The 15304-nt window shown below is 38.3% G+C and overlaps 1 protein-coding gene across 4 annotated transcripts in view; it reads left to right on the top strand.

Moving 5' to 3' along the window:
* SLC24A4 (solute carrier family 24 member 4) overlaps nucleotides 1-13119 on the top strand; it is a 93812-nt gene extending 80693 nt beyond the window's left edge. For 3 of the 4 annotated variants that reach the window (XM_068682911.1, XM_068682912.1, XM_068682914.1), the window contains 4 exons: nucleotides 2243-2357; nucleotides 4180-4292; nucleotides 4941-5006; nucleotides 6754-13119. In XM_068682911.1, coding sequence (XP_068539012.1) covers nucleotides 2243-2357; nucleotides 4180-4292; nucleotides 4941-5006; nucleotides 6754-6906 — 447 coding nt within the window. In that variant the 3' untranslated portion in view covers nucleotides 6907-13119. Of the gene's footprint in view, nucleotides 1-2242; nucleotides 2358-4179; nucleotides 4293-4940; nucleotides 5007-5578; nucleotides 5638-6753 lie in introns of all 4 variants that reach the window. The other variant, XM_068682913.1, reaches the window with a different exon arrangement.
* Nucleotides 13120-15304: the final 2185 nt, after the last annotated feature.

Here is a 15304-nt window from a genome sequence, read left to right as displayed (position 1 = left end):
CGTGTGGCAAGGCATACTGTGCTGAGTGAAATGTGCATCACAAAACAGATTGTAGATCTATTGTATATTTGTTAAAGACATATAGTCATAGTGTAGTCTCTTCAGTTTACACTCTTTATTATTATAATATTAGCTTTATTCTACTCTTTTCTGCACAAATGTTTGGGCCTTTCCTATATAGGGCCCAACATGGTGCATGAAGGTGCCAGCTCAATTTTCAAAACAATGTGGGCATCCACATCCTACTAATGAAGGGGAATCTAAATGGCAGCATTCAGTTCACAGTAGACTTCCTGAGACACCTTCAGAAATTTGGCTGTAGGCTCTGGTATTGAAACATGCTGAAAAGGCAGATGGATGGAAAAAATTGAAGTGCTGTAAAACACCTCAAGTAGAGTGGAATAACGCAAGAAAGTTTTTCTTAGTGAAGAGTATTATGCTTGCGTGTACGCTTCCATTTGCCCTAGATCTGTGAGAAGTTGTATATCAGATGTAGATCTGTAAATTGTGACCAAGGAGCACACTTACTTGGAGATTTGAATAGCTTCCTTTTTTTTTCTTTCTTTTCCTCTTTCACATTCTTAAGTTTACATTTGCAGTCAGAGAAGAGACATGACTAAGAAAGCTTCTCAAAGTAGTTTCTGTGATGGAAACAAAAATCACCGTAATTTTGAAGTACAGAAAATTACCTTTTTCTATTCCAAAAGATGCAAACCCAAGAAGTTGCATATACCTATCACTAGAAGATAGGTAGGATGTGCTGCCAAAGAATTCATATGCTCATTTTTCCTTTTAAAGGAAAATATAGTGAAGAAACAGCCAGCTTGCTTCGTGCTGAGACTATGCATACATGTATGTCTTATATATATACATACTCATAGCCATATATATATATATATATATATATATATATATATATATATATATATATACTCTTATAGGCATATATACGTAAGACTTTTTGTTCATGAGCTCCTTACCTGCAAAATATTTTTGGACAGAAAACATCTCTGCCTTCTCCAAATGTGTCAGACATTTGCAGACTACTTTACATTTATGCTTCCTCTCACAGAAGATTCCGTGTTTTCTATATATGTGATGCACAATGTTTTGCATTATAAAGTAATCCCCCACTCTCTTAATGCTGAGAAATCCATATGCCAGCCACTCATTCCGCCTGGTATAATGGTGCCAAAGCCACACATTCATTTCGTACCATATGTCCTTTGTCAGACCATGCTCTGTACCTTGGTTCCATTTGCAGAAGTCCCTTTCACAAACAAGAGACATACACACCAAGGCTCCTACACCTCTTATTTTAAGACACACACAGACCTTAATAATCTGTTACCACTTGCAACAGAATGATGCCTACTCTTCTGAGCCACAGCTTGCCCCTGATAATGTGAATGTTTGTTCATGGGTTCCTAAAGAATACCTTTTCCTTGGCAAAGGGTCCAGTCTTCCTCATGTAAGAGACTGGCAAACTACTTCAAGAAAACAACACAGAGACTTAAAGGCTTTCACCCTTAGCAGTCTGTGCAAGGAAGCAGCTGCCTGTTCCTGCTTCAGTCCTCTCACTATCACAAGGCTATTTCCTTTGCATGCTTGGCTGCCTGTTCAGCCTTTTTTCCTGACTCTTTTTCAGTCTTCTTTGGATGTTCCAGCTAAATACTATTCCCTGTTCTCTCCCAGGAGTTCTGCTACAAGTTTCAGCCCTCCCCTAAGCACTTATAAAGCTGCATCTGGATTCTCAGGGGATAGTGTAGCCAGACACGCTCACTTTGGGATTACATCAGGAGTCATTCAAGAAAGTGTTTCCTTCTTCATGTGTTGGAATATAATAAGTTCTTCATATTTCTGGCCCTATATCACAATATAAATTGACTCCAGTCCTCACGAGAAAAGAACCAATAAGTATCTTGCCATTTTGGGAATAAAGTAAAAACAAAACCATGTCTGTGCTTTTCCTTAAAAAATCAGTATGTCCTATTCAAATTACAGAAAATGGTGCTTATTTTTTGCTCATGAAATGTTGAAGAGTATGACCGAAGTACTTTTCCTTTTTACAAGGTTGATTTTAGGCTGGTTATTCCACAGTTACTTCATTTGCAGAAATGGATTTGAGTCTAATTCTGCTAGGGTCCACATCAGAAATCAAAGTTAAGGGTCTGCCACAACTGTATTGGATTGAGGAGACTTTCCAAATATGAGAGGTTAACCTACTTTCCTCACTGTTCAGGTGACCGTGATTGGATACACGCTCGGGATACCAGATGTGATCATGGGCATTACTTTCCTAGCTGCAGGAACAAGCGTCCCAGACTGCATGGCCAGCCTAATAGTAGCAAGACAAGGTAGTGTGCCTGCGGGAGCATTCCTGCAATGTTACATACTTGCTCTATTATTAGCTACCTCCATACAAACAAATCCTCAATGCAATTTTATTCTTATTTAGTTTATTATTCATTCTCACTGTTTCAGGGCCCAGATTAAAAAAAAATTGCTTTGTTAAGTATGGTGAACTAAGAAGTCATCCCTGTACTGTTATCTTTTGCTTATTGAGACTGGGCATGGCCTAGCATTCTTGAAGGTCACTCAAAACTCAGATATCCTATGCATGGTATGTATCAGTCTGGGTAAAAAGATACAAGCCAGACAAAACTGGCATATCAGCTATTAAAAAAAAAAACTGCATAGAAGAATATGTGCTAACGAGCACTAGCCCATGTAAAACTTGTACTGATTTTTAGAAGACCTCCTCTACCCAGGGAAGTGAAGTGGTTAAGATGATCAGCTCCTAATTTTATTCTTTTCCACCATTTGTATCTCCATAGTCTGTTTTTTCCCAGATAATGAGATCTCCAGAACACATCACTGGGCAAATAACAAGAGTTCTGAAGTGATAAATTAAGTACCCCAAGGTCCCATATTTGTAGTTTGAGATAGAAATAATGCTCTTAAATGCCACTTAATTAAAAAGAATGATCTATTTAAAATATTTCATTCTTGAGTTTCTATTACCTGTTTTGTGCAGGAAAATCTCACAAAAGCAGAACAAAAGTATTCAGGATTCTTATGGAACAACCTTTCTACTAAATTAGCTTTCCATATGTAGTATTAAATGAACAGCTTTTTGAAAGAACAGAAGGAAAACATTACATTTTTTAATTAACAGAGTGCTGCTTTAAATCAGTTCTTTAGTATTAGGCAAAAGTACTGAAAGAATTATTTCCTCTGAAAGTGAAGCTAAGCAGTAGCTTGGGAAAAAACAACCCCTCTTGTTCAAGGACAGTGTTTTTGCACTACTTGGAATCCAGGAAGATGGTTACAAGACAGATCGTAGACAAATATCTAAAGAGTGGAGAGGGACACTGCCATAATACGGATTGAAAGCACAGCCTTTCTATGAGCATCTCCCTTCAAGCAGAGACTGTACTTGTGATCCGGCAGTGTCTGTCTGTGCTCTCTGTACTCTAAGTATTTGTAGGATGTGTCCCATTTATGTCAGAGTTCCTCTTCTTTCCTGGTGTGTGTTTTGCAGAAAGGAGTTAATAGTTAAGCCAGTGCCTTGGGGAAATTAGACAGAGAAGAGTTCTTCTGCCTTCCTCACGTTTATTGATACTGGTGCAGTATGAAATGGCAGCCAGTGATAGGCATTAGGACTGGATTATGAGTAATGCCTAGGGACTTCATCACCATTCACTCTTTTTTTATTTTTATTGATTGTTCCCACTTGATTGTTCCTAAAGTAGAGTCAATGCTGATTAAACCCATACCCCACAGAAGGGCTTAATATCTTTGACTCCCATCTGGTTGAGTTCTTTCCTGGACCAATTTTCATCATTTATGTGAGCTGCGTGTCCACAGACTAAATCCAGTAGACAATCTCCGGTTTCCCTGTGGCTGCAGCCTGTCTAGAACACAACAGCATCAGCTTCATTTTTGAACTGGCATTGAACACACAGGCTGAATGGATACCATACACTCAGTAAAGCTTGCCAAGCCACAAAGAAGATGCAGTTGGAGCAAGCAGTTATGGAAATGATCTCCCTACCTCACTCTGGCCAGTCCAAGAGGGCTTGGATCAATGCCAATCATTCCCCTTTAATTTCCTCTAGAAAACGAAATATTGATCCTATCCTTTGTTTTTACCTGAAGGTTGTTTTTCCTTTGCAGGCCTTGGTGACATGGCAGTATCCAACACAATAGGAAGCAACGTCTTTGACATTCTGGTGGGCCTTGGTGTTCCATGGGGTTTGCAGACCATGGCGATTGATTGTGGATCAACTGTATGTATCCTGGACATTTTTGTAATGTGTTCTTTTTCTCCATTAAAAAACAAACAACCATATCCTTAAAAGAAAGCATGTAAATTACCAACTAATGAAAGAGCAAATGCTGAGCATGTATTGGTTTCTGAATAAGGTGCTATTTCTTTGCCAAGGAACCAGAAGTTACATAAACAATTTTCCTTCCACAAGCTGTAATTAATTCACAGTTTGCCAACTTGAGTACATTATATTCTATAGCAAAAAACAGGGCCATGTATATCTGTTCATGGCACAGTCATTTTCTCACTGCAGTCTCAAGCACATCTGCCTTCCTGTACCTTAGTATTCTTGTAAGGCAAGAATAATGACATACCTCCATCATGAGGATCTCTTAACAGAAAATCCATTAAAAATGCTGATTTTATTTACTCATTTATTTATTTCTATGGAGGAGGGATTTCTTACACGTTTATTTTAAATCCCAAACCTTCCCATTCTCCATTATGATAAATCTGTCACAGGTTTGTATAGTTTCAAATGTGTAAGTCAGTCACTATTCAAGGCAGAAGGTGGACTACCATAAATCAATAAATTGATTTCTGATCTCTAAAACACAATTACTGTATTCTGAATGTTTTTATTTTTTTTTTTGTCTAATTCCCACAGGTTAAGATAAACAGTAAAGGACTGGTCTATTCAGTTGCACTTTTGCTAGGATCAGTGGCGCTGACTGTAAGTATACGTGTTTCCAAATGTTACTCTTCAGAGTATTCTGATTGCAAAATAATCATTAACTATTTACTTTACATAATCTGGAAGGAAAATTTTAAAGTACTTATTATCCCCAAAGTATCCATTTTTATGTGCCATTCCTATAACAGTACCATGAGTAGAAGAGCTTCCATTGTCCTCTGTGAGGACTGAAATCTGACATTTGGGGCAGAAGAGATGACAGATGTATGTAGGTTCCCATTGATTTCAGTGCCAGTGTTGAAATTATGTGATCCAATAATACTCCTTTGCTCCTGTGTCCAGCTGCATACCCCAGGCCTGCCTACTTTATGCTATGGCAAGTCCCAGGTGTGTTTCATCCCTCTTTTTATCCCTCCATCTCTGATTTTCAAACCAGCCTAGACTAATGAAGTGTTGTAGCCAAAACCCGTCATGAAGACGTGTCTGTGAGGACTGTGAACTTCAGAACTCTGAATAGGCATGCTAAATGTCACTCAGTTACCCTTAGAACACAAGACTTGTTAAGGTGAAACAATAGTTCTGTTTCAAAAGTCAATTTTGCTGGTACTTAGGGTTCTCTGATCCTGCTGACTCCCAGGGAGGCATCTGTGGAAAGAATCAAATCCCAAAGGTATAAAAATACCCATTTATACTAACATCTTACACTGGCTGCCTGTGGAGGCTCTTGCAGAGGAGGGGATCATCACGGGAGTTTCTACACTGTTGCATGGCTAGGTCTTAGAAAACTCCACATCACCTGTGCACGACTTAAGTGGTGGAATGACTGTTCACTTTGCCACTAACTTCCTAGTGCATCTAATAACGTAAGTGGTGGGAGCCTATTCTTTTCTTTTCCTATCTCCAGTTCCTATCTCCATCATACTGCACGGCGCCTGTGAAACAACAAAGATGTTTTTTAGACACTTGTATATGACGTTGCTGCATGCTTACTGGTAACCAGCACTTTGGAAAATATGGGAGGATTATGCAGATGTGTTCCTATGCTAGCTGCTCAGGGTTTTCTGAAAAGACTCTTTTCAGCCATATCATTTGAGTTCAAAGCATCTATTGTTGTCTCATTTGTTCTGCTGGATACCCTGATTCCCCCAGATCCTCCCACAGAAAAACTCTTTGGAGAGTAATTGTTCAGAAGCACTCAACACCACTGAAAATAGGAGCCTTCATGCGGATTTCATTGCTTTGCTGCTTGTAACTTGTAACTCCCCTTAGTTCTGGAGCTGAGTAAAATATCAAAGAAAGCAGCTCTTCTGAAGCTGTTGAAAGAATGAACATTAGGTGCTGGTGATCTACTGTAGGATCTGTAGGGGAGCACTTCGGGGAGAGGCATATTCAGGGCATTTCTTTAGATCATAGCCAGTCAATGCTGCCTGACTAGAATGTGTCCCACATACTGAAAATGCCCCACATACTGAAACTGAGCACCTAGGGTCCTGTTTCTCTGCTCCATGAAGAACTTCTGAAGTGACCTTAAAGCAGGTTAATTTAATGTTTTGTAAAGGGATCTTCAGACAAAAGAAAGGCCAGAGTTTGAGTCATTGGACTGTGTTTTTACATTCTTTTCCTTGATCAGGAAAACATATGTTGCCTTTTTATTCTGTAAAATACCAAGAATATATTTTTATCTTAGTTCAGAATCTCTAATTCAAAAGGCTCTCATTTTTAGCTTATAATTGTCTCCAAAAGTCTCCTTTGTGGCTTAATTAACTAACACTTTGTTTGCTTGCAGGTGTTTGGAATCCATGTAAATAAGTGGAAACTTGACAGGAAATTAGGCATCTACGTGTTGTTTCTTTATGCTGTTTTCCTGTGTTTCTCTATATTGATAGAGTTCAATGTCTTCACCTTTGTCAACCTCCCTATGTGCCGAGAAGAACTTTAAACTACAATAAGGAGAGAGACTGCAATTCTTCTGATTACATGTGCTGTAAATGACAGGAGACATTTCACATTTCTACCTTCTTTCCATCAGTAATTTGAGTGTCATTCCTGCTTCTTCAGCTACCAAGCACTTTTACCTGTGTGGAAGGAAAGCATACCTTTCTTGTAACGTGCTAGCTCAAGGCAACCAAAGCATTTTCCTTCTCTTTGGATATTGCTGCTCAGTCATAAAGCTGTGTGGATCTTACGCAGAACTCTCAAATGTCCCCATGTATGGGACTTTCTGTTGTGATTTTCATTCTCCTGTTGCAGACAATCAAACACCACCTCCAAGGTTAACAAGAAGACTGGAGAAAAATCTTTATAGTTCTTTAGCTTTTGACACTTACTTTCCGTGGAAGGAAAAGAGGCAAGCTCGAAACTTTTCTTGGCTTAGTCAAAATGTCTCAACTATAGGACCAGAAAGTCCAAGGCACATATCATGGCATGCACTGTTGAGGACATCATTTCCCCTTTCAAGTGCTCTGCTTATAGAGGAACTGCAAGGACAGTTTTGATGGCAGTGTTGCATATTTATCATTCTTTTCAATGAAGATGAACAATGCGGCAGAGAAAGAAGAGGAAATGGTTGTATGTTGTATCACTTCTGATGATGCACACTAAAAGTTTGACTATCTGCATATCGAAGAAGAGAATTACATGCAGAAATTTATACTTGAAAAATAATGTTTTACCATTAATAAGGAATGCTGTATATATTAGTATAAACTAACATTTGTGGAATATTACATCATGAGAAATATTTTGCATTGGCCCTCGTATGCCCATTTTGTAAATTTAGAAGAATCTAAACAAATAAAATACAACTGGGTGCTCAGTAACTAACAGTTATTGTTATCAGCTGAGAAAAGTATCTGAACATAATCCAGGCTTTCTGACAACAAAACCCACCCTGGTTATGATTTGATTTGTTTGATGGGGGAAAGAAGCTTATTTCATCAGTCAAGAAGCTGGTGTATTCTCTACTCTATTTATTCCCAGAAGCTTAATGAAGGTGGGTGTCTGACACTGAGCAGTGCAGATAAGAAACAGGTAGACAAAAGCAAATCTGTCAAGAGAATGTGGTCTTTGATTTGGTTGTATGCAAGTTTTGAGGCATGATATACTTCTTCTTAACCCCCAGTAGAAGCCAGGTTTTGATATCCTATCCACCAGCATAAATCTGATATAGGGAACTACTCTGGATATAAATGACAGCAGGATCTGGCCCAGAGTATTAAAAATAATGGGTAACATTCCATTGTAGTAATCATAAGACTGCAAATCACCAAAACAGTGTGCATATTTTGCATTGCTACTTCAAAATATTTTAAAGCTGTATACGAATGAAAGATCACAGAGTTTCTAAAGAAGCACATTTAACTTTATACATAGATTTTTTTTAATTTTTTAATGTTTATAAACCAAATCTGCCAACTAAAAGTTGATGCATTTTTAAATATATTAATATATTTTGCACTTAAGACTACATATAAAAATTCCCATTACTATGTCAATGAGAACATACTAAAGAACCTTAATAAATAAGCACTAAATCAAAAAAGTTCCTTATCTTGGCATATCTGACAAATAATTCCATTCAACTAGCTCACACATAGGACACTGTTTACACCAGGCAATGTGTTTACAATTAAGGCTATTTAAAATTTATTTTGATACAAATCAAGGAGTGTATTCTGCTGTTAAACATTTTTTAGGAATTGAATCCTTTCAATGTAATGCTAAGGAAAAAATAGCAACGTCTTCATTATTTGCTGTACGTTCCATGACAAACGTCAGTATTAGCACCCGTTTAGGGTTTTTCACTTTAATAAGGTAGTTAGGTAGTTAAACTACCAGTCCTAAAGATGGCAACAAATACAGCATTACTAAAATGCTTTATTGAATAGGCAAGCATGACAGTAAACACATTTGTCCTCAAGTATGCAGATGACCCTGTTTCCTGGCATTCAAGACATTTTTGCTGTGCTGTAGCAGCAAAGCTGAAGAGGTGGAATTCAGTCTGTGAGTTCATGGTGGAATTCATCTTGGAGTCTTCTGTTGCAGAAAGTCTGTGAAGGAGCATCTCTCTTTACTCTTACTCTCTTCCCTCCTCTTTCAGGAGCACAGTTTGGTGCTGATACTCCTGTGATAGCTTAGATATGAGGCTGAAAGGAGCAGAGGTAGAGGCAGGGCTTGGAGAACTAGTTGCCTCCAAGTAAACATCTGCTGTTCTGTGCACAGTTCAGGCAGCTCAGGTGTATTTACACTACGGAAGAGTGGTTCCAAAGCCTATTGAATGCGGACTTATCAGCTGAGTTGATTCTAATGAGGACATCAACATTTACAGTTCCAGATCCAGCAAATTGTACTATACTACATATTTCTGATTCAGGTAACTTTAAAAGACTAGGGACACCCATTTGTTCCCTAGCAGCTGATCCCCAGCTCAAATATGCATGAAATTGTGTTTGCTAATGCCATGAATCATTGAGACATCATTTGGAATTATTTTGCCTAAATTGAATATCACCTGCTCCAAAAACTGTGAGTGTTCTGTTGTAGGAAGAGACTGTCTTGGAGGGTAACAGTGACCTTAAATCACATGGCTGGTCCTGGCATTTTATACTCTTATGTAAAACACAGACCAACTTCAGGACTATTTCTATGGATTGTAATGCTGCATTTCCTGAGGCAGTCTCGTATGCATCTTGTGTTATGAGACAGGTGTCATGCCATGCGTGTCATGCTTGACATTAGTAGGATTCTCTGACATAATGATGTGACCAGGGATATATTGCTTGCCAAAGAGATATTAGATGCTGTATCAGGGCCTTGATGACACATGATCGTATGAAGTAGTTAGAGTCTCAATATAGTCATTACCAATATGCTAAAATGAATAAAGATGGTAATTATAGGCCGAACCATGCAGGTAAACTAAATAGCCTGAGAAAGATCTGTTGGACAGGTTGTTGTATGTCAGATACCCACTTCAGAATGTGTCAGTAATTCAGGAGAATATTGCTGAGTAATAGCAGAATAGTGCCTTTCACATGTACAGAAAACAATTTGCTTGTGTGGTCAGGAAACCACTACAAATTTTGCCCTTTCCCAATCAAGATAAGGGGTGATTTGCACTTGGCTCTCTGAAGTTACTGCAACTCTACATTGCGTCTGTTCAGGTTGTGTCTGCAAGATTTTGTAGCCATATTGTTTTACTGTCCACTGTAAAAGTTAGCTGGCTGAGTTTGGCATGTGTGCCACAGCGGTGTGTAAGTTAATATTCAGTTCAAGAGTGAAGAGAAAGCTGGTGGTTGTGAGAGGAAAGCTGTTACTGTGATCTGAAAATCGCCAGCGTACTAACACTGAAAAGTAATACAGAACAGAAAAAGATAACCTTTATCCAGCAAAGCTTAACTTCAGTAGGATTGATTCCATGCTTAAAGCTAAAAACATATCTAAGTGCCTTGCTGGATCGTTTCCTAAGATGACAGCTGAGCATGGTTTCTGGGGTTTCTATCACATCCAGATCTTTTCATATGTTACTGGTTTCGTAGTCTACAATTTTAATTTTTCCCTCAAGTTAAAAGCTATGGCCGGAATCTATGGACCTCTGCTCTGCTGATACCACTTTATAGTCCCACTCGTGTAAATAAGAGGAGAACAGGTTCCTTGTCTCAAAGGTTTCAGAGCTGTCCTGGTGTACGAACAGGACCATAACTGAAGTACAGCTGGCCAAGCAGAGCTCCCAGCAGCTCTTTTCTGCTGCAGTTCCACTGGAGTAGTACAGTCCCACAGAGATGATCCATCAAGTTCAGCAGTGTCTGATCCCATACAGACCATAACACTCCCACTGCATTATAAAGTTGCGTGATCAAAGTTCAGCTGCTGCTACTCTGAGTCCCACTGAAAGTATTGCCTGAATTAAAATTTCAGGCTTGGGATCTACATGCCTAAATCTAATTCTAAGAAGCTACAGCTATGGTTTCTCAATGACTACTGATGATCTAAGGGCGGCTCTCTGGGCTTGAGTCCAGCCTAGCAGAACACCTGAAGTCTTCCCAGCAGGTACAGCAGAGTCAACATCCTTCTCCTGGCTCAGTCACTGGCGTGCCAATGTTATTTTACTTTATTTTGATATGTTTGCTGCAGCTGTGACTAATGCATAATTAGTTTCTGGTTTTACATTATATTTGTAAACATTCTGTCAACATGTAAACAAACGGAAAAGGTCTTTCCTACTCCGATCCTTATACAGCAATTATAGAGAAGGCTCTATTCTTTGATTTCCTTTGTGACTGTGCTTTAATTACACACACTTGTTTTTATTATGTTTGCTCTAGTTGCACAAATCCCTCATGAGTTTGGGTGTCTTCCATTTTTGGATCTCTTGCAATTGTAATGTCATTCATTTGTGTACCGCTGTTAGATTTATTTTTTTATTTTTTTTTTGGTAGAATGCTTTAAGCTGTATAAATACTGCCTGATTATTCATGCTAAGGAAAGATCAGACCTAATGTAATATGAAACAGACACTAAAGTAACACTGATAGCCAGGTGAAACCAAAGAATCTTGCAGATTGAAATGCAACACCTTTGGACATAATGTTCTGTCATTGCAAGTCTCAGATCCTTCAGTTACTTGTGTTTAAGCACTCAGAAGAAAAGCTCTGCAGTTCACCCACTTACTACACATTTGTCTTTATATTTCTTTGAATCTGAACTCTAGACTTTTCAGTCTGTTGGGTGGTAAGATTTATATGATGGTTACACGGGTAAATGACAGCATTTAGTCCCAGCAATTCTGTACCAAGCCCCTTATTTCCCCTTACTACTTTCTTGAACTATTTTGAAAACTGTATGCAAGTGATCAATGTTCTGCTGAAAAGAAGAATGTCATTCAACTGATAGGTGCATTCTAGTTTATGACCTGATATGCACAAGTTTAAAAACCTCTTTCGAATAACTTGAGAATGCATTTTCTTATATTTCCCTTGCGTGGTGTCCTCATATTTTCTCCACAGAGAAAGCTGTGAGATCCTCTACATCCCTGTCCCCAAATTTGAGATACATGTAGCTCCTTCTCCGTAGGCTGACCTGTAAAATGACGGTGACAGTTTGTACATCCCATGTTCTACTTGCTACCATACTTCTGCCATATAGTACACTGTCTGAAAGAAATGAAAGAGCATAGGAACATAATAACAGTTGAATATTTTCTTACGAGAATTACTGAATTTAATTCCATTTCTTTCTTACTTGCACAAAGAATGTATGTGATTGTTGCTGTCTTATCACTGAGATGATCTTGGTAAACTTGAAAGACAAATACAATGGTAGGTTTATAGCAACAGGGAAGTGTGACAAAATCTAAAGGTTATCAGAATATATCAAAACCAGACAGGTAAAGTCTCTGGAAAGCCTAATACCAACTGTGATGCTTCTTTTCAGCGGGTTTTGCAGCAAGATTATTGTCTTCACTCATATCCCAGTTGGGTATGCAAAGAACACTTGTAGGTCTGCTTCCCCAACAGCATCACTGTTCCAAATGGCTGAAACTGCAGCAAAGTTACAACCAAATTCTGGCCTTCTCGTTCTTGGAAGGGATGCCAGCGCTCATTCACGTCCTGGTAGTTGGCACAAATTTTTATCAGTGGAACTGAGAGTAGAATTTGGCTCCCGCTATCTCCTCCATTGCAAGAAAGTATTTGAAATCATTTATGATCACTAAAATAACTTCTGAACCTTTTAAACTTCCCTGTGTTTCATACTTGCAGGCATTTGCAGTGCACCCTTAGGAGGTTCAGTACCTCTTAAAATATTATTACAACTTTCTAGAACTGCTTACTCTGAAAACAGAAAGGGATGAGTTTGTAAACTGTAAATAACACAAATCTATTTATCATGTTATTTATTTTTTCAATGACTGTGACCTTATGCACTGTGAATGCTCTGTGATATGGGGTCCTTTGTACAGATAAATATGTCATGAAATCCAAATGGATTTAATGTGATAATTTGTTACAAAATGTTGGCATGATAATTGATTATTTTTGTTGTGAAAATTTTAAAAAATAGTTAACTAAACATTTATAAAAAATTCTAGCAGTCAGTATTGTAATGCACTATATTATCAACATATGTACACTATCAATAAATTATATAAGAACAACTTGAGTGTTTGCAGTATTCTTCTCAGATGCTGAGAACATGTGAAGCATTCTCATATATATTGTTGAAAATCTAAAATTTCAGGACCCAGCTAGAATATGTGCCTGCACTTTCTTGGTGAAATTTGGTCTCTGCTGAACTGAATGACAGAAGGCTCACACATTTCATTCAAGGGAGTATCACCTGGATCAAGCTAATTTTGGGGTAAGTTAAGTTTATCAATTTGATTCACAGTGATTCCGAAATGCGTGATTTGCTCTTTTGGGACAAGATGTGTTCATCAAGAATGTTTCAAGAAACATTTAGACAATGTTCTCAGATGTATGGTCTGATTTTTGTGTGCTCCTGTGTGGAGCCAGGGCTTGGACTCGATAGCCATTTTGGGTCCATTTTAACTCAGGATATTCTGTGATTCTATGGGCTGCCTATCTCAGGGTTTCAGATGTCTTCTGCTATAGGTATGCAGTCTTTAAATGCAGTTCTCTGAAAAAAAGGAACCAGGAATTACCTTGCTCATGTGCTAGTTTATCCACAATTTCATCAGACGAGAGTCCTCCCATTAATGCTCCTATCCAGTTTACTGCGAGGAGATAAAGTGTGACCTTATTTTTCTTAACCGCAGTGCATGCTTTTGGAATCCCTGTTGCTGTATAAACCTGTGATTAGCCACTGTGTTTCTGTACATCAACAGAAGAGCCCTTGTGAATTGGAGAAGAGCAATACCATGCATTCTTTGACTTTTGCACAAGGGTTCATTCTTTGGTATATGCTAGGCTAACTGTTTCTAGGCTGGGGAAAGGAAAAGATTCCTTCTTCCATACAGAACTAACTTCTGCAAATTGAAATCTGAATATAGAAAGTACCCATTCTTCTAAACCCCCACACGTTTGACCTCATGACCCATCGTGATCTGTTATGTAATAGGCTCTATGAAAGGCACATGATGTATGGGTTGGTGACACAACAGGCATGACAGTTCCTACAGGAATATACCATATTATTGGTGCAGTTGCATCCTACTGTGTGGAAGCAGAACTGCTGTATAATCTGTGAATGTGCTGAAAGCACTTGATTACAACCAAAGTGCATGTTGCACTTAAGGGCTTCCATCATCAACCATTTTTAAACCTTCCCAACTCAGCTGCATAAAAATAATAATAATAGAAAAGAAAAGGGCTGCAAAATGGTGTGGTTTAAGATGGATAGGGTGAATCAGTCCTAGAAAAGCCAAGAATACCCCCTCTGCCCCTAGCACACACTGAAATTGCAGTAATTTTTAGGCTGAAAATTAGCTTCATAAGTACATTGCATCTAAATATCCCAAATTATTGAAAAATTCAATTCTTTCTCTAAAACATACTTCGCTTGGATGAATTACAGAGAAGTGGCATATTGCAGTGTCTGAACATAACTTTGTCAATTAGCTTTTGTGTAATTCTATACCGAATACAGTGTCAGGCTCCAAACCTGCCCGATCTCTGGCTTAAGAAAAATACTTAGCAAAGCTCCCACAAAATCTCTTACATAAAAACTTGTCTTCATTTTCATATTTTTAATATTCTACAGAAATGCTTAACTGCATTGCAAAGATACTAAATATTTTACAGAGAAAAAACAAGAGAGAGAGAGAGAGACTTTGAAAATAACTTTTGCCCAATATCTTTAACACAAATAATTTCAAAACTTTAAAATTCTGAAAGTGTACATTCTTTAAACTGCAAGTTGTGTGAAAGATTTCACAAGAAACAACAACAACAACAACAACAACAACAACAACAACAAAAAAAAAAAAAAAAAAAAGAAAGCTCCCAAATTGAGTGAAACTGAAAACTGGTATTCTGCTGGAAGAAACTTAGTTCTTTTCCATCATGCAGCCCTCCAGTCAGGCTTTTGGACTTTCTAAATGAAACCCTTCCAAAAGCTAGAAGATACATCTTCTAATACCAACAGGTTTGGTTGAAAAAAACTTTAGAAAAGTTCATCTTGAGATGCACAGGTGCATCTTGATGATGGTAGTGATCCCTCGCACTCCCCCTAGCTCAGTGCCAGCAGAACTGGCTCTGTGCTGTACATTGAGGTGTAGTCACCCTCAGACTGATACGCTGACAGCTGCCTGGCATTTCCATTTCCAGTGTGGGCTGCATGGCACAGCCTGCTTACTGGACAATATCTTCGAAAGCTGAGAA

Source organism: Anas acuta, chromosome 5, assembly GCF_963932015.1.
Source record: "Anas acuta chromosome 5, bAnaAcu1.1, whole genome shotgun sequence".
Classification (NCBI taxonomy): Eukaryota; Metazoa; Chordata; class Aves; order Anseriformes; family Anatidae; genus Anas; species Anas acuta.
Note: the sequence above shows the minus strand (reverse complement) of the source record. Positions and strands in the feature narration are given on the sequence as shown.